The sequence below is a fragment of the Dendrobates tinctorius genome, unplaced genomic scaffold (genome assembly GCF_039654945.1).
Source record: "Dendrobates tinctorius isolate UK_male_01 unplaced genomic scaffold, ASM3965494v1 ptg000094l, whole genome shotgun sequence".
NCBI lineage: Eukaryota > Metazoa > Chordata > Amphibia > Anura > Dendrobatidae > Dendrobates > Dendrobates tinctorius.
In genome coordinates, this window is record NW_027361762.1 from 1,840,565 (window position 1) to 1,866,363 (window position 25,799).

General features: G+C 44.8%; 1 protein-coding gene across 1 annotated transcript in view; it reads left to right on the plus strand.

The window, feature by feature from the left end:
- Positions 1 to 13,092, plus strand: part of CCDC134 (coiled-coil domain containing 134) — a 126,356-nt gene extending 113,264 nt beyond the window's left edge. Inside the window, exons 4-7 of the mRNA XM_073586640.1 lie at positions 1,366 to 1,450; positions 2,789 to 2,970; positions 3,186 to 3,257; positions 6,008 to 13,092. Coding sequence (XP_073442741.1) covers positions 1,366 to 1,450; positions 2,789 to 2,970; positions 3,186 to 3,257; positions 6,008 to 6,133 — 465 coding nt within the window. The 3' untranslated portion in view covers positions 6,134 to 13,092. The remainder of the gene's footprint in view (positions 1 to 1,365; positions 1,451 to 2,788; positions 2,971 to 3,185; positions 3,258 to 6,007) is intronic.
- Positions 13,093 to 25,799: the final 12,707 nt, after the last annotated feature.

The window sequence follows — 25,799 nt, forward strand, 5'->3', positions numbered from 1 at the left end:
GTCACAAAATCGGTGATGTTACAGCGATATTGCTAGCGATATCGCTATGTGTAACGGGCGCTTAAGGCAGGGATGTCAAACTCAAATACACAGAGTGCCAAATTAAAAATCTTAGACAAAGTCATGGCACAGCCTTGATATATATTAAAAAAAAATGTCTACAATTGAGGATGTTCTTCCTTATCATTAAATATAACGATGAACCTCTTCGTATAGAAACAAACCTAAAGAGGTTGTCCCACTAACAATGTACATTTTAATAAAAAAGATCTTAGAATAAAATAAACATATAATCAGAAATGGGATATAATGGAATAATATATGTTATGTAAGGGCAGTAAAAAGCATATGGGCCAATGGCCTAATTTAAATATGCAATAACAAAGGATAAAAACCTTGAATTAATAATACAAATAAAGTATGATGCCAACAAAATTGCCCCTCAAGCACAGTATAATGATACCCCCACAGTGAATTCCTCCACAGTACCTTCCACGTACACTGTAAGAAGACCCTACTGTAGCTCCCAGCAAAGTATTTTGACCTCAACACAGTGTGATGTGCCAACTGTGATCCGAACACAGCCCTCCACACAGTTTAATTGGCCCTGCATAGTCCGCCACACTGTTTAATTAGCCCCTCATAGTCCTCCACACAGTATAATGGGCCCCACATACTCGTCCACACAGTATAATGGGCGTTACATAGTCCTCCACACAGTGTAATAGACCCCACTTAGTCCTCAATACAGAATAACGGGCACCACATAGTCCTCCATACAGAATAATGTGCCCTACATAGTCCTCCATACAGTATAATGGACCTTACATAGTCCTCCTTACAGTATAATGGACCTTACATAGTTCTTCATAAAGTATAATGGGCCGCACAGTCCTCCATGTAATATAATTGGCCCCATATAGTCATCCATACAGAATAATGGGCCCCACGTAGTCTGTACAGTATAATGGCCCCACTTAGTCCTCCATATAGTATAATTGGAGTGCAGTACTGTCGTCGCGGGCCAAATATGATCACCCTGTGGGGAAGATTTGGCCCATGGCCCAGAGTTTGATGTGTGCTCTAGTGGCAGCTGCATGTTGTTTTTAACATATAATTATGACTTATTGGCCGCATAAAATAACGATAACAAAACCTCACAAGCAATGGTGTCTTTATAGAGTTTAGTTACATTTATTTGTACGTACATTATTTTTTGGCTTGGGAGGACATTAAAGGCTGGCTGGACTAGATATCAATGTCATAGCCCGTGATGAATTTCCTAACCATACCCCAATTGTGATGGAATTTTCTGTGCCACGTTGACTCATGAAAGCTCCACAATTGTACGATTTCCTGTAACAGGTGCTGGAGGACTCGCGCGTTGTTCTGATTGCAGCAGGAGTACATCCTGATGGCCCATTCCCTGCGGATGAAAAAATTAAAGATGGTAAGAGAGATGGCGGCATGTGGCTCGTTGATAAGTTTGAAGCCATTCATTACATCAAGTTGAAAACTTTTTTTTATCTTTATTCTTGTGAATGTCCAACAGTAGTAAGATATCCTTACATATCAGTTACCACGATGAATATTTTTGAGTTTTTGATGTTGCAGATTTTCTGTATCATTTCCTCACAAATTAGGATATGGGTTTAGTTTTTTTTTACATGCGTTTTTATCACCTATTTTTTTCTGCTGTGGTTTAGGTCTCCTGCTTTGTTTTGGAAACTTCTCGATATTTAATGTGGGTATGAGATTTCCATAAATCTCACTCACTTTACTCATTGTGGGAATTTAGCCGAAAGCTTGTTGGACAGTACGGTGGCTCAGTGGGTAGCATTGTTTCTTTGCAATACTGGGGTCCTGAGCTCAAATCCCACCAAAAACAAGATCTGTTGTTAGTTCTTATGTTCTCTCTGCTTTCTGCAGTTTCCTCCCAGATCCCAGGAGACCTATTGATAGAGAGTCTAGATAGTGAGTGCGTGCAATGTCTGTCTGCTGGCATGCAGGTATAACATGTAATTGGCAGTTCCAGCCGGGGAACATAGTCTGAGACCAGACTTGTCCAGCACTGCCCCATCCAGCTTCTCCCAGCACTCCTAGAGGTGATTGATGGCTTTCCCAATAGCAAGGGACCTGTCAATCACGTAGAGCCGTGGTGGGAGCAGTGTGTCAGAGTAACATACCTGGCTGCAGTTGTGCAGGGATTCTGGGGTACATGCTGCCCGTGGATTTGGAAGCACAAGTCAGGTGACAGGCTCCCTTATAGATCTGTGGCACTTTGTTAGCAAGAGATATAACATAACTGTGTAAATAAAGGTCACTGAGAGCTAAAAGGTACGTATTTCTATTTTGTGTCACTTTCTACTTCTAATGTTTTTATTGAATGATAAGTAACTTAAAGTTAAAAACTGATTTTTTATTTTTTTTTATTTTTAGTTATGGTATCCGTTATCTTTTAAAAAATGTAATGTGCTCAGCCGTATATGACTATATACGGCTGAGCACATATGTGATTCTTCAGATGTTGTATTAGTCTATGCCTGATGAAGAGACCTGAGTAGTCTCGAAAGCTTGCAATGTGTTACCATCTTTTCAGTTAGCCATTAAAAGGTATCAATCACTGAGGACTCTCAATCCTGAATATTCTTCTATCTACTGGCTAACACGGTACAAAGATATATATCTTTACAACTCCCTTAAATAATTCTTAAGTTTTGGCAATGTTTAGTATTCGACCTTGTAATTATCTTCTATTTGCCACCTTCTTTGTGTATGACGGTTGCAGCCTATTCACACACTGTGGAGAATTCTGCATTCTTTGGTGATGTCGTTCTACGCTTTCCTAAGATCGTTCACCATTACTTTGATCGAAATTCCAACTGGAACAACCTGATTCGGTGGGGTATCGGCTTTTGTAACCTGAGTGGCATCTTTGATGACGGTCCACATTCACAGCTTCTTGGCCTGGTATGTCTTAACCTACTATGACGACCTCCTTCTCTGTGTTTGTGCATGTAGACATATCTGTGATTCCAGTTAGCTCATGCTTCCACCTGTGTAGTATTCTCACCATACAGTGTGAATTGTGTTTGTAGTAGATTTCATTGAGAGCAGGTCCCATTGCTGTATCTGCACATGGCTTATCTGACAGCTTTGCCGTTACACTTCATCTCTTATTTTAGATGTCTCAAGAGTTGGGCATCAGTGAAAAGTCTCCAGATTATCGAAATCCTTTTAGAACTGAAAACATGGAAGTAAGTTTTGTTTTCCCTCTTACAATATGTCGATTTGCCGTATATTTATTCTTGTTGAATACATGGGACAATCCATATTATTGAGTTTGTGTTACATTTTCCTTCCACTATAGATCACAGTAGGGGCTCAGCAATAAGGGCTTAAAGGCATAATAAAGTTCCTATTGAATGAATTGAATATACAGTATGTTTTATGCCTGGACGAGGTGGGTTCTTCAGAGTCAGACCTGCTCTTTATCACCATTCCTCATTCTGGCTGTTATCGATGGCTCATGAATTCCTTATACAATTTCAGAAAACACCTGTCCCCCAGCAGAAGTTAAAAAAACAAACAAACTGGCTTTACTCTCCCTACTTGAATCCAGCACTCAGTGTTTGGTCTCGTCTGCAGCCAATCATTGAACACAGTGACTGTCTTATGCTGAGTCACTAAGTTCAATGATTGGCTGCAGCACTAGCGATGTGATTTAGTGCTGCAGACAAGATCAGACAACGTGATCAGTAGAGATTCAGAACTGGACCCTGGAATGATGAGTAAGGAACAGGGTTTTTTTTTGGTTTTTTTTAAACAAACTGCAGCCAGGGGACAGAGGGTGTCCAAATCCAGAAAACCTTTTTTAACTTTGCATTTGAAAATGTTTTTTGATAATTAGAAAACCCCAATTGTCCCACTTGTTGGCAGCTCTTTAAGAACATGCCTGCTCTTTGGTGTCCCCCGTCAGTGTTCAGTGGGTACTGCCGGCTTTATCTAAACGAGAAGGAAGCAAATGTCCACATTGTGTCTTGCTGTGGTGCTTGCTCCTGGCATCTTGAAATCTACTGACACATGCGCTAAACCTGCGCTAAACCTGCGCTTAAGGTACTGTCACACTTAGCGATGCACCAGCGATATGACGCGGTCAGGATCGCTGGTACATCGCTAAGTGGTCGCTAGTGAGCTGCCACACAGGCAGATCTCACCAGCGACATCGCTGGGGACGGGGGTCGTTACTTACCTGTCACACTAGGCGATCCTGCGTCCTCCCGCCCGGCTCCACGCTCGTCTCTCCACAGGAAGCGCCGCAGGAAGCTGACGACGAGAAACAGTCCAGCCTGTTCTCGCGCGATCAGCGATAACCAGCGGGGGAGCCGGTCATAGGTATCAGACACAGCCATATCACTAGCAATATCGCTATAACGTCACATGTTATAGTGATATTGCTAGAGATATCGCTTAGTGTGACAGGCCCTTTAGGCTACTAGTCACCAGATGGAAGCCAGATCAGTGTTCACCCGCCTTTTTTATATTTTTTTCTTCCGGTATGGAATAGTGACCCAGAGTGTGCGGTTTGTGCTGTCTACTACTGTATTACGCCTGCCAGTGTTACACACACAATGATTCCTGCCATTGCGGTGCAGGGAGGTGACTGAGGAAGCCTCTCTATATGGAACAGTACAGAAGATTGGATATGGGTATCCAGTTATTAAGAAAAACATTCCAATATGTTCTCTTGTGTTTCTAAATAAAGAGCATTCCCCCCTCTGGACCCCAGGGGACATAAACATACAATTGTGTGGTTCCCTCTATTTTCCACTACAGTGGATTATCCTTGTCAATGTTACATACACACAACCAAACAATTCTCAGCATGGCAGAGTGAATACTGTGTACGATTGTGGGCTCCAGTGTATAAAAAGGACATGGCTGAAGTTGAGCGGGTGCAGAGTAGAGTGACGAAGGGAATGAGTGGCCTGCAGTACCAAGACAGGTTATCAAACTTGGGGTTCTTCATTTTGGAAAAATGGAGGCTTAGGGGCGATCTTATACAGATTCTTTACAGTAAAAGCAGTGAGACTATGGAACTCTCCGCCGTATGATGTTGTAATGGGTGATTCATAGCTAAAATTCAAGAAGGGCCTGGGTGCCTTTCTTGAAAAATATAATCTTACAGGTTATGGACACTAGATTCTGTGATGGGGCATTGATCAAGGGAAGTAGTCTGATTGCCATATGTGGGGTCAGGAGGAATTTTTCCCCTAACATGGAGCTATTAGTGTCTGCCCCATGGGGTTTTGCCTTTCTCTGGATCAGCTTGTTAGGCTATGAGTTGAACTTGATGAACTAAGTCTATTTTCAACCTTAAAAACTCTGAGACTATGCGAGCTGCAGCCCTCTGTCAAAGCATTTTAGGTTCTGGCAAAAACGACATTGCCTTCATTCATGTATGCAAGGCCAGCTACTTGTTATCCACCATCAGGTGAGTTGATGCATACTGGCGCTTTCACATCTTGACGACAGATACCGCAAAACATAGTGCAGAAGTAATCTTGAAGATATGCTCTTTAAGCCTATACATAAACCAGGAACGCACCCACCATCCACTAAACATAGGGCTGGGACCCCCTAGTACCAGCATGCACTGAAGGAGGTGCCAACAACAAACACAAAGCACAGACTGTGGGAAGGAATACTTCTTAAAGGGGTTGTCTGATATAAAAAGCATTTCAAACACCAAATGAGGGCGTTCAGCAGCTTCCTATATCGGCTGCATCGGCGCTAGGCGTTCAGTGTCTGTGGGGCGTACATCACATACGCACTGCAGATGCCTTGTGAATGGATTTGTACTTTTACATGTTTTCCTCCCGGTAGCTGCTGAATGGTGTTTATAGTGCCATACCGAGGAGGATCTAATCCTGCTATATAATGTCTCATCAATTTTGTCACAGAAAATGTTGTGATTGTTCTTTAATAGTTTATGTATTTTTCTTAGTTTTTACCCAATACAGATGCTTTTCAGAAAGCTTTAAAAGAAGAAGAGAAACGGAGGCGTAAGGAAGAGAAGCGGAAGGAGATCAGGAAAGGTCCTCGGATAACGCGCTCTCGGTCAGAGTTATAACGCTGGGTAGCATTGTGCGTCGAGCGGAGGAAGCCTTATAGAACAATACATGTGCCAACGTGACAACTGCCTGAACCAAGATCTGCAGACACTGCTCTAACACTGGATTTAGCCACAAGCAGAAGATGTGCCAGCGGTTCTGTGCGCCAAGAATGCTGAATATGAATTATCGGCAAGTTTATTGATCACTTACAAGATGATTCAACCTGTAAAATTGTTTCAAGGAATTTTGAAGGAGCTTCTCTTATTTATCATGTCAACCCCATACACATTAGACTAATGTCGGCTGAACCCACCAATAGCTAATGTCTATGGGGTCCCAGACAATTCATAGTCTGGAAATGAAGGATCCGGCACGTCCATATGCTGACTACAAACCTCTTTGTTCTCAAGGGGATAAGTAGCCGCCAGAGATGTCTGACAGCGGCTTTCTCATAGAGAACACAGGAACGCTCGGCAGAGTGACTGACCCCTTGTTTAGGAGAATTGGCAATGTAGCTGCCAGTTGAAGCATTGGTAAGCTGATGCCCATCTACTGTGTATGGAGGGCTGACACCCATCACTGTGTATGGAGGGCAGACACCCATCACTGTGTATTGTGGGCTGACCCACATCTGATACTGTGTATGGAAGGTTGACACCCACTTGCTACTGTGTATGGTGGGCTGACATCCATCTACTGTGTATGGAGGGCTGACACCTAACTGCTACTGATTATGGAGGGCAGTCAGCCATCTGCTAATGAGATGGAGGGTTGACAGCTATCCGCTACAGAGTATGGAGGATGTCCCTTGGTTCAGATATCTGCCTAAAGCAATAGTAGGTTATTTTTTACCATTCTTCCAATGTGAGACATAGATGTGACATATTTAGGTCACATTCTGCATTGTAGAAATTGTGGCAAAACCACAACAAAGCTGCTATGTGTGAATGCGTAGCCTCGTGGTTATCTCATGTTTTTACTTTGGTGCAAGAAAAAAGACCCAAATTTGCAAAACCTTGGATTTTTTAACACTGAGCACAATTTTCCTGCAGTGTGTGACTATTATACGCTTCATTTTCCCATGAAAGATTTATTAGCCATCCCTGGGATATGTGATAGACGTGTAATTGCTGGAAGTCGCAGTGTTGAGACCCTCCCCAATCACTAAACGTAAGGGTCTGATCCCAGTTCCTCCTCATTGCAGCCAGAATTAAACTGATGGGCATGGTCGCACATGGCGGCTGCACTCAGATGTCTCTGTTATTCCCATACACATGGAGAACTTTGATTAAGCGCATGTGATCTTGTGGGAAATCCCTTAAACCCCCGGTTTACCATTGATAGTGATCGTTTTGCTGCCTTTCTCTGGCACAATTTGCTGATGTTCGCTGCATAGAACGATACAAAGTGCTTGATTGGCAGCTGCCAAGTAAAAGTGGAATTGTGTTGTTTTTTTTAGCTACAATTGAAATATATTCATACCCTGAAATGCTGCAGGAGACATTAAGGTTTTTGCACAATTAGTTGTTTTTTTTTGTTTTTTTTTTGAGGCATTCAAAAATAATGCATTTTCAAGGGGAAACCTCTTCAAGAAACGCTTTCTCTATTGGAGAGTTTTTCGTTTTCCCTACTTAAGGGTATGTGCACACGCTGCGGTTTTGCTGCGGTTTTGGTCCTGCAGAACTGCAGCAGTTCCGCAGACATGGTACTTCACCATGTTAGCCTATGGGTTTTCAAAACTGCAGTGCTCACGCTGCGGTTTTTTACCTGCGGAAAAGCTGCGTTTTTTTTCCGCAGCATGTCAATTGTTTCTGCGGATTCTGCTGCGGTTTCACACCTTTAACATAGTAGAGGTGTGAAACCGCAGGGCAAAACCGCAGGCCAAACCGCAGCAAAACCGCAGGTCACTTTACCTGCGGTTTTACCTGCGTTTCCGCGGGAAAAAACCCGCAGCAGAATCCGCAGCGTGTGCACTCACCCTAAAAAGTAACCGTCATTTTAATTTTTATTTCAGAAATCAATACTGCACATGAAAATAAGAAGCTTTGTGAAATCTGCTTCTTTCATTTGCAAAATTCTCAATTCCCAGGTAAATTCTGTATTCAGTGAAAGCAGATTATTACATTACTGATCTAGATGACAGTTAGTACTGATGAGATTCTATGTAGAGGAGGGAGGAGCTAGAGACACAAGATTCTATGTAGAGGAGGGAGAGTCTCTGCTGCTAGCTCATCCCTTCCCCTACGTCTTCCCGTATATATGTAATATAACCTTATTCGTAGCATCTTTCATCATCTATCTCAGTAATGTAATAATCTGTCTTCACAGCTATTTTTGCCAACTCCTTTATATACATGTACGCTCCGGTCAGCAGAGTGTGCATGTGTCTTCAATGAGAATAGGTGTGTAATATCCTGCTTGTGGCAGCAGCTTCTCTCCCCTGACAATCGGTTTGACTGTTGAAGTCAAACATGTTTAACCCATGTTTTCCCCAACTTAATCTGTATGCACTCTCCACCAGTCCACACACACTAAACGTAGTCGTCTTTCTGACATTTGAGCATTCAACCAACTTTTTCTCTAATGTGCATAGGGGTCATAAAGCTAGAATAAAGTATAACAATAGGATTGTGTGTGGCTGGTACAAGACACGGAAGCTTTGGAATTCTTTCGATTTTAGGATTCTGTTCTCAGATGAAACAAGTGGTTTTGTTTTTATCCTATAAGTAAGCTTCTATTTAATCAGTTTTGTAATATTGTGGAGCTGTACGTTTACACTGACATTTCTTATTGAAAGCTTGTGATCGTTGTACATTCCTCCCACCTTTGTCCCAAAAACAAATGGATAAAATTGAGCAATATATACAAGACTCAAAACAATTAGTTGTCTTGTGGGATATAATGGTAAAACATATCATGTAAATGAACTGAAGCACACAACCTCAATGATGGCGCAGACGACATGCTAGTTAATACTGAATGAGAGATTTTTCTTAAAGAGATTTTGAATGTTTCCATAATAAGGAACATTTATTTAAGAATATTTTTTTTATTACAACGTTGCTCAGTTTGAGCCAATTTGTTACTTCTGGAGGGTAAGACATTAGAAGACATTGGTAAGATCCCATCCATTTGGCTGATGTTCTAATACAGTGCAGATTTTCCACTCCAATATGTGTGAACATGCCTTAATACTAGTCATACGCTTGTGACAATAGTTTGGCCAGTGGTATCATGTCTGGTTGTCTGCCAACTGTTTCCAAAGAGCATAAGACAGGGAAAAAAGGGGATCAGGCATAATGGACGTCAACGTGCTGTCGGTTGGCTCTCCCCATTGAAATAAATATGCATGCTCGGTTCAGATGAGCATGCATGTTTCCTATTTCATATTTATGGCCATGGTCACACTTGAAAGCATACCATCCAACCATATTTGCACTCTGTTTTGTACTCTTTATCAGAGATTGAGTTTTGTCAGGGCCAACACAATGTGCGGTGCGTCCCCTTCAGTAACTGACTGCAATTTTATTTTGAAGGATGTATGGAGCAACAGCTTGGACAAAATGTAGTAATGGGAGAATGCTTACTCTGTTCTTGAAAGATTTATTAATTTGTCCTATTTATCGTATTAATCATATGGGATTCTGGAGTGCAGACGTGATGGTGACCAAAACGCTACCGGTGCTGCCTAAAGCCACCAGCAGGGACATTGCAGCCGCCCGCGGCAGGGGGTAAAAGGGAAAGAAACGACCTGATTGCCTTCTGGATCAATAATAAACTGCTGCACTTGGAGCCAGTGGTGTCAAAGTTTCTAAGATATGGCATCTTGTAAGTAAATAACTTTCCGCGACGTTATGTAATAAAGGAGAAAAAAATTAGCACAGCGTGCATATACTTGGGGGTTTTGGTAAATTACTTTAATTGTGTTTATTTATATATTTACAATGTGGTTTTCATCTGTATTGTGAGGTTATAATGGTGTAAAGAATAACTGCTAGTTTAGTCATATTCCATAGAGATGTTCATTATACTTTTCTACCTTTTTGGAGTTGCTATCATTTCAATCCGTTGTTTCCTTTAAAACATATATATTAACTACAAATAAAAAAATGTTTCAAATGGTGATAATCTACCAATGTGATTAAATTATAGAGCCAAATAATACAGGGAGGCCCAAAGGTGCAGTAGATATACTGTATAATGTATCAATGAAATTACAGATTATCGGTAGACTCAGACCGACACACAACAGAAGGAGGTTATTTGCATTTTAGGACATTCCTTCTTACACCGAACACTCCTGAGACGTCTTCTGTCCGTGATGGAATATTCATGGACCCCGTCCAGTACATAGCGACACCCAGTGCCACATAAATTCCGCTCAGTATCAATGTCTGTTACTGCTTCCAACATTGACTCTTAATTCGTCCAGTCTGTGGCTTCCTCTCAAACACCTTACTATGTTCTACACCCCAAAGAAAGAATTCCATTGGTGTGTCCATGTATACATACACATAGAATCCCAGAGAATTGCAGTGATTCAACTCTACACTTCCTTTTGGGCCTCCCCGTATATGTGTGAGGGCTTCGTCAAAGCAATGTTAGATTAAGGATGTTCTTGAGGTTCTTTCTAAGATAAAACACGGTTCACTTCAGCATCATCATTTCTTTCACATGAAGCACATAATCCAAGCACCTCTCCACACAAATGTCGTCAACACAGGAGAATATAATTGGCCCATTCCCATAAAAGTGTTCCCGCTAGTGTCCACATTCCAAGAGAACTGGTTGGGACACACGGATTTACACAGAAATTATTTTTGGCCCCGAACTACCGTGGTCTCGAATACAGAGTGTGGGGTCTTTGATTTAAAACATGATGATTCTCATCACAGAGAAGGGGTCTGACTTGGCTGTTGGAATAATCAGTCAGCCAAACCACTATAGTCACAAGCCCACCCAAGCTCCGAGCATAGGACCTGGGATGGACCGGCTGTCAGCAGACTGGAGCATCTGTGCTTCTACAGCCATGTGTTATGATTGAGTCACCGTAGGAGGCAAAACAGAAATGCTAGCTTGTCCTGAAAACCGGAGAAGTTGGCAACTATCAGATTGCAGACCCCTGAACCTATCAACACAACTAGCAGTAGCCGTGGGGGGGTTCCTACGATGACCTAGACCCCTCGATCACAGCCGGAGAGATACATAGGCCTAAAGAAGGAAAGGGGAAATCTAACTGCCCCAGAGCAGACCCCAAAGCAATAGGCAGCCCCCCACATATAATGACGGTGAAGCAAGATGAAAACACACAGAAAGACAGGCTGAGCAAAGACGGGGCCCAAAAACTACCTAGATAGGAACGGATAGGAAGGCTGCTGTCTGCAATCTGCCAAAACCCTATCAGAGACAAAAGCTAACAAGCTGATATAAAAATGGCCCTGAAGCAACTAAGCTTCAAAAACTAAATCAGCACTCAGGAACTTTCAGAAGACAGAGCTCTAGGAACACTGCACACTCCAGCAGGGAGTGGCAGAATCCAAAAAGCAAGAAAAACAAATCTTAGATGCAAAAAGGCAAAACAGAAAACTTAGCTTTAGGAGAGCAGGAATCAGACTGGTGTCCAAGAGTCCACAAAGAAATCACCCGCAGGACAGAAAGGGCGTAGGCTGCCTTAAATCCAGTCAGTGACTCCACTCAGCCAATCGTCTTCATTAGTCCCAGGTGCCTGATAATCAGGCTCACTACCTTCCTTCACTAGAATAGGGAGTTCACCAGGCCTCAGTGACGGAGGGGAAAATGAACTCACAACAGCCATGTTAGTAATTATAGAGCTTGTAATGGTACACAATACATATGCTATACCTTTAGTATTGGATCCCTTTAAATGACATTAATGAAGACCTCCTATGTGACTTGTATTCAACTCATTGAATCCCAACAGTCACTGCAGTCAGTTTTTTTTGTCCGAAGACTATATACATGATCTGTTACTGTAGATTGTCTTCCTTTCCCAACCTATCCCCACAATTTTAGGATTATTCTTAAATGTAAAAGTGATATTTGCACAATAAAATTTCAAATTTTTGCATACACATTGTATTTTTTGGGCCAAATTACAAGTTTACAGACCTAGAAGAAGCCGTCAAATCCCATCTTGATCAAAAGGTTTGAGGGGTTTGTTTTCTCCAAACCCTTTAAAAAAAAAAAAGAGCACATTAGTTTGTATGAAGATTGTTACGGTTGTGGTCAGCATTATTGACACCTGAATTTTACAGGGGTCTTCCACTACTATTATATTGTTCACATCTGCTTAGGAAAGGCGACTAATATCTGATCACCGGTGGATCCGTCACCACCACCAATCTGCTCTTACTGCGGACACCACAGCCCTGTACAGCACAGTACCTGTGAGTGGCAGCTCCTGGGGGCCGCAGATCTGCTCCTCATTCTGGCCATGTCAGATACCATGTTTCGTCTTCATTCTCTTCTGACATAAGTGCATGTGTGTGAACAGCTCCAGCTTTAGTTGCATTGTATTTGGGCAGGCTATTAGTACCCTACTGATGCACTGTTGTTACATAGTCACTTATTTCTGTACATATTGACTTTTTTATGACAAGCAATAATTTTGCCCACAACTCTATATACTGTGCAAACCCCAAAACTGGGTGCATATTGGCGGTATACTGGCGGACGGCTTGTTATTAGTAGGAACGTGTGGAAATGGTAAAAGTATTCTGCGTTTCTTCAACCAAAAGGCAAGACGTTCCATCACAGGACAAAAGTCCACGTAAGTCTAACACACTGTGCACATGTAAGGTTCATATATTACATCCGTTATCTTAGGAGAACACTTGGGGAAAAAAAACAGCCACAACTTGTACTGTGATAGTTTTTTGAGCCACAATTTGTCAATATGGTTGTATTTTACTTTGTTAGGTTGTTAAGAACATATTAAATGTGATTTTCATTTTGACGCTTGTTTCTGTTTTTATTCCTATATTCTTTGCTCACTGTATTCTCAAAACATTTGTCCATGATGTTTTTCACTGGTTTGCCATAGAAATGTTAATTACTTTTACTGTACTGTGGATGTGGCTAAGCAGATAATCCACAAGAAAGGCACCATAAGTAATAGTGGTCCCTAGTGACACCATATGAAATAGTGGCTCCCTAGTGGCACCATATGAAATAGTGGCCCTACAGTGACACCGTATGTAATAGTGGCCCCCTAGTGGCACCATGTGAAATAGTGGCCCTACAGTGACACCGTATGTAATAGTGGCTCCCTAGTGGCACCATATGAAATAGTGGCCCTACAGTGACACCGTATGTAATAGTGGCCCCCTAGTGGCACCATATGAAATAGTGGCCCTACAGTGACACCATATGTAATAGTGGCCCCCTAGTGGCACCATATGAAATAGTGGCCCTACAGTGACACCATATGTAATAGTGGCTCCCTAGTGGCACCATATGAAATAATGGCCCTACAGTGACACCATATGTAATAGTGGCCCCCTAGTGGCACCAAATGTAATATTGGCCCTAAAGTGACACCATTTGTAATAGTGTCCCTACAGTGACACCATAAGTGATAGTGGCCCCCTATTTGCACCATGTGTAATATTGGCCCTACAGTGACACAATATGTCATAGTGGCCCACCATATGTAATAGTAGCCCTCTAGTGCCACCACGTGTAATATTGGCCCTACAGTGACACCATATGCAATAGTGGCCTCCTAGTAATTGTCACCATGTGTAATATTGGCCCTACAGTGACACCATATGCAATAGTGGCGCCCTTATGACACCATGTGGAATATTGGCCCTACAGGGACACCATATGTAGCAGCCTTCTCAGGTAAAAATCTGGAGATAACAGGATCTGCCTTTAAAATAAGCCAGGATTTATCCAGTGCTCTCCTCATGAGCGGAAATTGGGAGTGAAAGTTAGTAACGAACCGAACAATGTCCTGGACCTTACTTGCCCTGGATTCATATAGGAGGGCATGTCTACTGTAGAAGAATGCTTTGCCCTATTATAGGCTTTTTTTAATCATGTGGTTAAAATAGCAGCGTTCTTTTAGCCGTCGTTTCAGGCAGGGCTGTGGAGTCGGAGTCGTGGAGTCGGAGTCGGAGTCGGTGCTCATTTTGGTGGAGTCGGAGTCGGAGTTGGAGTCAGTATAAAATGGACCGACTCCGACTCCTAAAATATATAATAAATTGGGTACAGTAATTCAATGCAGGATGTGCTGAATATTTTTTCATAGGAGTTTGGGAAAGTTATGAAATGTCCTATAAATGGCTGTTATATTCCTGATCTAAGGCTACATTCACACACAGCGTTTTTCCTGTGTTTTTTGAGGATACGTTTTTCAGCTGCAAAAGTTGATCATCTTTTTAAAAAACTGCATCACCTGAAAGGTTTTTGAGCTCATAGATAATGTTACTCAATCCATTTATCCATATCTGTCTATCCATATCGTATCTGTACCAAAAAGAATGAAAACCGGGTAGTACACCAATATATATTCTGTTCTATCTAAATATCTTGATTATTGGATCATAAAAATGATTAAATGTCTGAGGTTCACATTGTACTACAATAAATTTTTCACTTAAATATAAGCAATATGTGTGGGAGTCGGAGTCGTGGAGTCGGAGTTGGAGTCAGAGTCGGTGTAAGGGAAATTGAGGAGTCTGAGTCGGAGTCGCAGGTTTGGCTTACCGACTCCACAGCCCTGGTTTCAGGTCCTCCGCCTGTGCTGCAAAATCGCATGGGTGGAACATAGTCTCCGGAGGCACAGGAATTGGCCCGTGGGGATAGATTGAATCATATGCTTAGGGTGTGAAGAGGAGGCATGCAGTAGCATATTTGTAGAGGTTGGTTTACAAAAAATGTCAGTTTGTATCTCACCATTAGTATGTCTCGTTAATGTCACATCTAAGAATTAAATGGCATCATAGTCACATTTTTATGACATGAACTCTTGTAGGAATTCTTTTGAGCCCTGCTAGATCAGCAAAATGTCATCAATGTACCGCGTCCAGGAAAGGACGCGTTCTGTTGTTGACGGACGATCTGACAGGAGGAAATCCCTCTCCCACAGCCCCAGGAACAGGTTGGCATAGGAGGGGGCAAAAGATGCCCCCATAGCTGTTCCCTGGAGCTGCAGGAAGAAGGACCCCTTAAAAACGAAAAATTATGAGTAAAGGGGGCTTCACACAGCCCCACCTACTTCTACATGCGTCCTGCGTACCTATCTTTAACATTGGGTACGCAGGACATGCGGATGTATGCGGTTGCGTCCGTGCGCGTTTTGACGCACTGACAAACACAACATGTTGCATTTTTGTGCAGACGGCGGGCACGTCAAATCGACACATCCGCATGTCCTGCATACCTAATGTTAAAGATAGGTACGCAGGACACATGCAGAAGTATGCGGAAGCAGGCGGGGCTTAACGGGGGAAGTACGCAGCCCTCCACAAAGCCCCGGTACACAAATGTGAACTTAGCCTTACAGTGACACTACATGTAATAGTGGCCCCCTAGTGCCACCAGGTGTATTATTGGCCCTACAGTGACACCATATGTAATAGTGGCCCCCTAGTAGCTCTATGGGTAATATTGGTCCTAGAGTGACACCATATGTAATGGTATCACTAGGGGGCAACTGTTGGGATACGAGTGGTCGGCGGGCGCCCAAGTCTGCTAGCCGGAACCGCATGGACCAGGGATAGTTCCGCCTAATGCCCACTCTCCCGTTGACATCGGCATAACGCTACCCAGACAACGCAGTGTGAGTAAAACAGGATAGCAATGCTTAATTGAGCCACAAAACAGGCAGATAACACATAAATTCACCAAGATGGTGAACATTACAGAGTCTCACCCTTCCGCTAACCAGCTGGGATAATGGCAGATGTTAGGTCAGAGCTCCCAGGGTCGCTACTCCATCTGTGGTGCACACACACAGAGGAGGTAACGACAAGCATAGGGAGATGACAGTCCATTGATTCCATACAAGGTTCAAAGCCAGTTGACACGAGAGTCATCACCTGGCTTATCCAAACATCTCCATGGAGCCAGGCGACCAGCGGGTCCCAATCCTGGCTTTCTCCAAATGTATCCATGGTTCAGTGATGGTCAATGGAGGAGATCTGTATCCTTCCAACCAGAGCTTAAAATCCCTAGGTAGTTTCCCATAGAATGATAGATCCATGTCCCTCGTGATGGTGCCATAATGGATTTGCTGCAGTCCTGTCTCTCGTCCGTTGGGTGTTTTGCAGAATGTCCGGCTGTGTTACTCTCTGTCTCTGAGTCTCTTTATACAGAAGCATGTATGTCATGCCCGCCATGTCCATTATGCCTGTCATGCCCGCCATATCTGTTGTGCCGCATGACCCCTGGAGCAGTGTGCACGTGCACTCAATTCTCATGCCCGTTATGTCTCATGCTGCAAGATCCCTGGAAGCAGTGTGCACACGCACCTCGCGACTGTTGTGCTGCAAGATGCCCGGAGCAGTGTGCACGCGCGCCTTACCTCATGGCTGCACGCCGTTGCTAGGTAACCATCTGTGTCTGCTCTGATTCTGCAATCCTTTCTGTATTCCTGGAGCCCCTGATCATGTGACCTTTCCTATGTTCCAGCACTGCCTGACTCAGCTAACCTCTCAGTTTGTGGAGCCCCTGATCATGTGACCTTCTCTATGGTCCAACCCAGTCTGATCTAGCAACGCTCTATGATCCTGGAGGATGACCTGAACCGGAAGTTCTCCCCAGGGCCTGACCCGGAAGTGCAGGTGCTAATGCCCTACATTATATCAGACCGCCCCTTCCTATGGTTGGGGCCTGAGTATCGTGTTGCTTCCCTGCATGGCTGCTTGGTCTGCTCGGTCGCTCTTTGTATTCTGTGCCCCTGCACTCAACCCTGTCGTGCGTCTCTGCACACGCTCTGTGCTTGTATTCTGCCTCTTGTCCTGTGCCATGTCTTGTGTTGTCCTTTGTGCCATGTTTTGTCTCTCATGCTTGGACTTGTAGTCCTTCCGATGTTCTCTGTCTTTGCCTGTTTTTGCTATGTCTTGTCCTTGCCATGCTTTGCCTTGTAGTACTTCCACGTTCTCTGTCTCTGCCTGGTTTTCCTTACTCTGTCTTATGGTGCTCTCTTGCACATTCCATGTCTGGTCTCAAGGTCTCCCCCTTGACCCAGCTCTGGGCTTCGGCCTACACTCCGCTGCTAGCTCTGTTCTCGCTCTGACCTGACTCTGTGTTTCTGCCTACGTCCTGCTCCTTGCCCTGTACCTTGTCTTACCTTGTTTCTTGCGTTGCCTTGTTTCTTCGTGTGCTCTTTGCATGCACCTGGCCTTCCTAGCCTCCTGTTTGTGCCTCAGCTGTGCCCGTCTGCTTGTGCCTCAGTCATGCTCGTCGGTCAGTGACAGCTGTGTCGCCTGTTATGTCCCAGCCGGGTTCGCTGGAGTCTTGCCCGCCTGTCTGTGCTGCAGCCCGACCAGCTAGCCAGTGCGCCAGCCATGCTCTCTGTGCTTCCTTGCACTCACGCTGTCTCTGCACTGTGTTTGCGTGCTCCTCTATTAGCACGCGCAGGCCCTCGCCTGCCCCGTGGCATACATCCCCGTGCTTCTGTAAAAGTACGCGCAGGTCTTGCCATGTACCCTGTCGTGCCCTCTAGCACGCACAGGTCCTAGCCTATACCCTGGCGTGCCCCTCTGCATGCACAGGACTCTGCTTTTAACCCTGACCCTGGCGTGCCCATCTGCACGTGCAGGACTCTGCCTTGAACCCTGTCCCTGGTGTGTCCCTCGGCACGCGCAGGACCTTGCTTTGTACTCTGACCCTGGCATGTCTATCGGCACGCGAAGGACCTTGCCTTGGACTTTGAACCTTGGCATGTCTCTACACACGTCTCGTATGTTGAACTTTGAAACCTGGCGTGTCCCCTACACACGCACTGTACTTTGCACGTTAAACCTGGCGTGTCTCCTACACACGCACCTTGCCCTGGACCCTGGTGTGCCCCTAGCACGCACCCTGCCTGGAATCTTGCCTTGGACCTCGACGTGTTCCCTAACACGCACCATGTCTGGAGATCTGTCGTGCCTCCTTGCCTGTACCCTGGTTTGCCTGCTGGATTCCCGGAACTTGCCATCACTGCTTTAGATCGTAAGCATGAAGACTGCGGCCTGATGTCCGGAGCTGGTGTCCGCAGCCTGATGCCCTGATCCTTGCCAGCTGTCCGGAGTCCGATGCCATCGTGTCCTTGCCGGTAACCGGGCTTACCTTCTGGCACGTACCATGCCATGGACCTTGGCGTGCCATGCACGCACCTTGCTGTGTTTGCCTGTTATCACGCTTTGCACTTAATGTTATCCTGAATTTGCCTTAATGAAGATACCTTGAATTCACATATTGTCTTGTCTTGTTTCCTGCACGTCCTTTGTCGTCAGACACTCGTACCTAGTGTCTACTTGAGCCGGTTGTCTGGTTCCAGCAGTCGTGGTGGCTCACCCCCTTGGTCTTGCCCCTGACACTCCCTGTATAGGGGGTGGTTCCTCACAAGGTCAGCTCGCCCTAAGTGGGTGGGTGCCATGACCCAGAGGGTCCACTCTAAAGAAATCGACTCAGCGTAAGCTGACCTCATCACAATGTAACCTATTTTTAGATTTACCCAGTGTCCTTTAGCCCACCCACACAGATAAGAAGAATGGTGACGACCAAGTTGCCTTGTTTGATTATGTAATCTATTTGCAGATTTTTCTCCTCTGTTTTAAAAATCAACAAACTATCTGGGCTAGACAATGTATAATTAGCATATCAGTAGACATCACTATTCATCAAGGATAAGCGCACACTATGCTATTTCAAATATCAGCTTACAAGTCAATATTCCAGGTTTACACATACCAAAGTCTCTTCTTGTCCCACCAGAAATCAACACGTAAATCCAAAAGCCAACATACAGATAAAAAGTCAAGTCTTCTTGGTTTGCTAAACATAGTCGTGTGGGTAATTAAGATATAATCTGATTTTTTCACCGCAGCTGTGTAATATTAGCCAAACAGTGACACCATATGTAATAGTGGCCTTATAGTGACAGCATAATAGTGGTCCTATTGTGACACCATATTGTGACACCATATTTAATAGTGACCCTATAGTGGTAACAATAATAATCTTTATATAGCGCCAACATATTCCACAGCGCTTTACAATTCAACAGTTCATATACAAGTCACAATTACTGTGTCAGCAGCCATATGGTTCTAGTACATTTTCACGTGATTCAAATAATGCTATTAGTTTTTTAATCATTTGCAAGTTAACATGTCCACACTAAAGTACCTCAACTAGTCAATATTTGGTTAAGAAAATGTAAAGACTTGTGACATTTTGGGGTAAATTTACTAAGACGTTTGCCTGTATAAAGTGTTGGACGGAGGTGCTAAGGGACCACCATTTAACATGGGCTCTGGAGCCCACTGTTCAGCTACATCCAAATATTACATTACCCTCATTCACAATTAGAGATGAGTGAACCTGTGGATGTTCGGGTTCAACAAACATATAGTACAAAGTTTGGTTTGGGTCCAAACTTGACCTTGACCCTGAACCTAATGGAAATCAATGGGTAACCGAACTTCAGGGCTTTAAAATTGCTATTGCTGTAAAATGGTCATAGTCAGGGCTAGGGTGTGCAAAGGGAGCTTAAATGGGGATAAGAGCAGGGCACTTCCCTGCAAACAAATGTGAATAGGGAAATGACTTAAAGGGGTTCTGCCACCATAGCAATCATGGTAAAATAGGATGTAAATGAATAACCTTAAAATATTAACAGTGCCCTCACAGAGACTGAGGCACGCTACTTCTAGTCCAGTTAAAAATTTCACGGAGCATGGGGCACAGTACCTGTACATTAGCATCTTACAAATTTCATGCACGGAGCATGGGGCACAGTACCTGTACATTAGCAGCTTACAAATTTCACGCACAGAGCATGGGGCACAGTACTCCTACATTATTAGCTTACAAATTTCGAGCATGGTGCATAGTACTCCTACATTTTCAGCTTACAAATTTCACCCACAGAGCATGCGGCACTGTACCCCTACATAAGCAGCTTACAAATTTCACGCACAGAGCATGGGTCACAGTACGCCTACATTATTAGCTTACAAATTTCACCCACAGAGCATGGGGCACGGTACCCCTACATTAACAGCTTACACATTTCACCCACAGAGCATGGGGCACTGTACTCCTACATTAACAGCTTACACATTTCACCAAGGAGCATGGGGCACAGTACCCGTACATTATTAGCTTACAAATTTCACGCACAGAGCATGAGGCACTGTACCCCTACATAATCAGCTTACACATTTCACCCATGGAGCATGGGGCACTGTACCCCTACATTAACAGCTTACACATTTCACCTACGGAGCATGGGGCACTGTACCCCTACATTAACAGCTTACACATTTCACCCACGGAGCATGGGGCACTGTACCCCTACATTAACAGCTTACACATTTCACCCACAGAGCATGGGGCACTGTACCCCTACATTATTAGCTTATAAATTTCACGCACAGAGCATGGGGCACTGTACCCCTACATGTACAGCTTACACATTTCACCCACAGAGCATGGGGCACTGTACCCCTACATTAACAGCTTACACATTTCACCCACAGAGCCAAACTTTAATTTTCTGTAACGTTTGGTAGATCAGATAAAAAGCTAAAAGTTTGATTTTGTATATAGATAGCGGTCTGCTGCGAAGCTTGCTACCACCAGTCCCAGCCACTTTCCCTTAGGATGACTCTCCAATGCTTTGGCCTTTTGGTACAGCAGCACTAATACAGGCATGGTTGCCTAAGAATAGAAAAATATGTTTACACACACACATCACTCCCACCAACTCAGTTGAAGATTATAAAAACTTTTGGTTACACACGGTACTATCACTTACACGGGTGAGAGTACACATAGGGAGTGTTTGTAAAACTGCGCACATTCAAAACTTAATACTGTCCTGCACTACGAGGTGGACATGGTGGTATAGGTTCAAGAGGTGGAGGAGGAAGTATCCAGCACAGTTTTTTGTGTTTTTTATTTGTGGAGGAGACCCCCAAAATGAAACAAGTGGCAAATAATGTTGAAGGCTGGCTGCGTGCGGCTGTTATAGCTGTCTAGTCATACAAAGGTATGGACAAGTCCTGTGGGCTCCATACCTTGTTCATTTTGAGTTTTATTTAGCTGCCCCATGTTGGATGTGGAGAGGTGGATACGCCTGTCTTTGATGACACCGCCTGCCATGCTAAACACATGTTCCAACACTACACTTCCCGAAGGAAGACCAGGGCATAAAGGGCAAGCTCAGGCCATGTGTCCAATTTGGAGTCTCAGAAGTTACATGGCGCAGACCCATCTGTTAGTACATGGAGATGTGTGGACACTTACTCTTCCACCATGTTGCTCTAACGCTGCCTCCTGCTAATATGGACTGTATCAGATGGTGGTGCCGGTTGTTGTGGTGTGCTCGTAAAGTTTTGCCACATTTTGACCTTGCTGACCCTGCCTTGCGAGGTTCTGTTTGTGCCCCAGCTGCGTTGGCGACTTCCTCCTCCGTCTCTGCCTTGTACAACTGAGCCCTACTATCATTAGTAGTTTTTCTACCAGCGTATGCTTGTATTAACACATTTTGCGATCCCTTTCAAATGACGGAAGTAATGATGGTGCATTGTCCTTGAAGCGGGGATTCATCAGGGTAGCCACCTAGTAATCCGCACTGGAAACAATACGAGCAACTCAGCGGTCAATCTGCAGGCAATGCAGCATTTATTGGCTCACGTGTGCCAGGCTGCCCAGAGACCATGACAAGCTGTCCTCGGTGTGAGGCATATAGTCTGTGCTCCAGCAAGGCCAGTGAGCTGAATGCCACCCTGCTGTGAACACAGTTGTTCCTCCTCCCTGCCTCATCATCATCATCCTCCCAAACTGTCCCCTACAGTTGGGTAACTGACCAAGGTTGGGACAGTAAAACACCCTCCAAGCCTTGTTTGGACAACATGTCTGATAACCATGTAAATTAGCTCTGCTCCTCCCCCTGTACCACCACTTCATCCAACATGGCCCGAATTGTTTTTTCCAGCAGGCACAAAAGTGGTATAGTAACATTGATGATGGCATCATCAGCATTGGTCATATTGGTGGGATATTCAAAGCAGCGCAACACAGCACACACGTCCCACATGGTGGCTCATTTATTGGTGGTGAAGTGGGGGTGTTCCACATTGTGACTCGGCCACGCGTGCTGCAGCTGAAACTCCAATATTGCCTGCTGCTACTTGCAAAGTCTCTCTAGCATATGCAAGGTGGAGTTCCACTTTGTTGGTACATCGCAAATCAGCCAGAGACCAGGAAGGCAGAAGTGACGCTGCAGCGCAGACAGGCAAGCAGCAGGGTGAGAATGCAGAAAGCGCATGCACATTGCTTCCACTTTGACCAGCAGCTCCGACATGTGTGGGTAGTTTTTCAGGATGCTCTGCACCACTAAGTTTAGCACATGCGCCAGGCAAGGGATGCACATCAAACTGGCTAGGCCCAGAGCTGCTATGAGATTTTGCTGCTTATCAAACATGACCAGGCCAGGCTTGAGGTTCACCGACACCAACAACTCGTCTGTTGTTTCATGCCAGTCTACAGCTTCTGCGCGTTGTAGGATTTGTCCCCCAAACAGAGGAGTTTAAAAACAGCCTGCCTTCATTTCCCCCAGGCTGTGCTCAAGTTGGTGGTGAAGGTTTCTTGTGACCGAATGAGGAGGCAGTAGAGGAAGAAGCGTAGGAGGAGAGGACAACCTGGACAGATAAACGTGCAGCAATACTATGTGGTGTTAGGACATAAGCTAGAACGCCTTCTGCCTCTGCCCAGCCATCTCTACATTTACCCAGTGAGCAGTTAGGGAAATGTAATGTCCTTGGCTGTGCTTACTAGTCCACGTATCTGTGATTATGTGGATGTTACCACTGATGGCATTGCGCAGTGCACACTTGATTTGTATAGAAGTCCAGCGTTAACTGGACTGTTGTTTGAACAGCATTCAATAAATCACCAGAGCACTCAGCTGGATCGCTTCTTTCACACTTGATTTGGTCTAACATTTTTGTGCAGGGCAGAGATGACCCGCCTAGAAAAGTAGTGGCGGCTAGGAACACAACGTACAGTGGGACAACCACCATCATCAGTTTTTTAAAACTGTCTCCACAAGCCAAAATTGCAGCATTTCAAAGTCCAGTCATTTTTAAATGCTGTCATTCAGGACTATTGCTCGTGGGTGGATAGGGGGTATCTACTCTTTCTCTTGAGGATTGGGGGGATGGAAACCTGAAAACTTCCATGGGATGGTGTGGGGATGCTTGTGGACACAGGTGGTGAAGGAGATGCTGTTACATCCTCTCTTTGCAGGGAGGTAGGTGGCCCTGTTGATTGTCAGCAACAAGAAGAGGCTGAGACTGCAACAGAAGAGGGAGTTGGAGGAGCCTCTGATCTGTTATGCTTTTTAAGGTGTACCAGAGGCGGACATACTGCATGTATAGCTGGTGCAGCTGCATCGGGGCCCGGCGGAGGAGGGGCCCCTGCAGGACAGCTAATAATGAGGGCAATCTGGCCTGTTTCTCTGACCCTGAGTTTCCAGGGGGACCCCTGGGCAGATTGCCCTCATTTGCGGTGGGCAGGGAGCAATCCCTGCAGCTCTGCAGCCTACAGGGATCTGTTTGCTTCCTGCCTGCGCTTCCTAACTGACACGGCCACATGTCTCGATGACGTCAGCATTCAGGGCGCATCTGTGTCAGATAGAAGCTTCCGGCAACGATGATGCTGCTGGGGAACTTGTGGAGAGGTGTGTGTGTATATGGAGGTGGTGGGGGTGAACAATGATGGAGGTGGTAGAGAGGGCAATGATGGGGGTGGTGGGAGAGAACAATGATGGAGGTGGTAGAGAGAGCAATGATGGAGAGGGCAATATTGGGGGTGGGGAAGAGAGGGCAATGATGGAGTTGGTGGAGGGTGTAATGGTGGTGGGGAGAAGGTAATAATGGAGGTGGTGGAGAGGGCAATGATGGGGATGGTAGGGGAGAACAATGATTGGGGTGGTGGAGAGGGTAATGATAGAGGTGGTGGGGAGTACAATGATGGGAATGATGAATTGAAAGGTGGGAGAAGACTCTGCCAGGGACGTGCAATGAATTGAGAGGTGGCGGAGGATGCTCAGTACCTGATAATGTCTTCTCCCACCCCATCATTGCATGGCAGTGGTGGATAGGGTATTGATGGAGGTGGTGGACAGAGCAATGAAGGAGGTGGTGGAGAGGGCAGTGATGAGGGTGGGGGAGAGGGGAATGCTGGGGAAGGGCAATTTTGGAGTGGTGGAGAGAGCGATGGGGTGGTAGAGAGGCCAATGATGGAGGTGGGGGAGAGGACAATGATGGGATGCAGGGGGGAGGAGGACAATGAGTGATGTGGGGAATTGGGATGGGAGGAAGTGGGATGTATAATGGACTTGCAAACGGGGAGGAGGACATTAAACATGGATGTAAAATGAATTGAGTGGTGGAGGAGGGTGCTAAGCCCCTGATAGCATCCTCCCCATTTCACAATTCATTGTGATGCTATTGGGGACTTAAAATTTATTGTAGAGAGGAGAGAAGGATAATTGTGGTAAGGTGCATAGGATTACTGATCAAACATACTAGTGTCCAAAAGATATGTCCATTATGTCCATATAGGACGCACAGTCATGTAAAGTTGTTGAAAACACGTCTATTTAACCGTATATGTTGCTTGACATGGATATTTTTATGGATAAATTGAACCATTAAAGAAGGTACATATCAGGAAAACGATGTTGTCATGGTTTGGACAGGGTCATGACAGAGTGATCTAGTTCAAGTGTTTATTTAAGTTAATGTTGATGAATATGGCTTACAGGCAGCCAATGAATACTCAGAACTCATTTCTCAGTAAATTAGAATACATAACAAAAACAACTGCAAAGGCTTCCTAAGCGTTCAAGGATATGTGCACACGTTGCATATTAGCTTGCGGAATTTTCTGCAGAGAATCCTCATCTCATGGCAGAAAACGCTTGCAGTTTTCCTGCGGAATTGATGCGGGTTACATTGCGTTTTTTGCTGAGAGAGAGGCTATGTGCACTCGTTGCGGATTTTGATGCGTTTCCGCAGCGTTTTGTGTTATGATTGAGTCACCGTAGGAGGCAAAAACAGAAATGCTAACTAAGTCCAGAAAACCAGAGAAGTTGGCAGCTATCGGATTGCAGACCCCTGAACCTATCAACACAACTAGCAGTAGCCGTGGGGGGTTCCTACGATGCCCTAGACCCCTCGATCACAGCCGGAGAAATAAATAGGCCTAAAGGAAGAAAGGGAAATCTAAACTGCCCCAGAGCAGACCCCAAAGCAATAGGCAGCCCCCAACATATAATGACGGTGAAGCAAGATGAAAACACTAACACAGGCAGAAAGATAGACTGAGCAAAGACGGGGCCAAAACTAACTAGATAGAAAAGGACAGGAAGGCTGCTCTCTGCAATCCGTGAAAAACCCTATGAAAATAAGAGCCAACAGACTTACAGTGAAA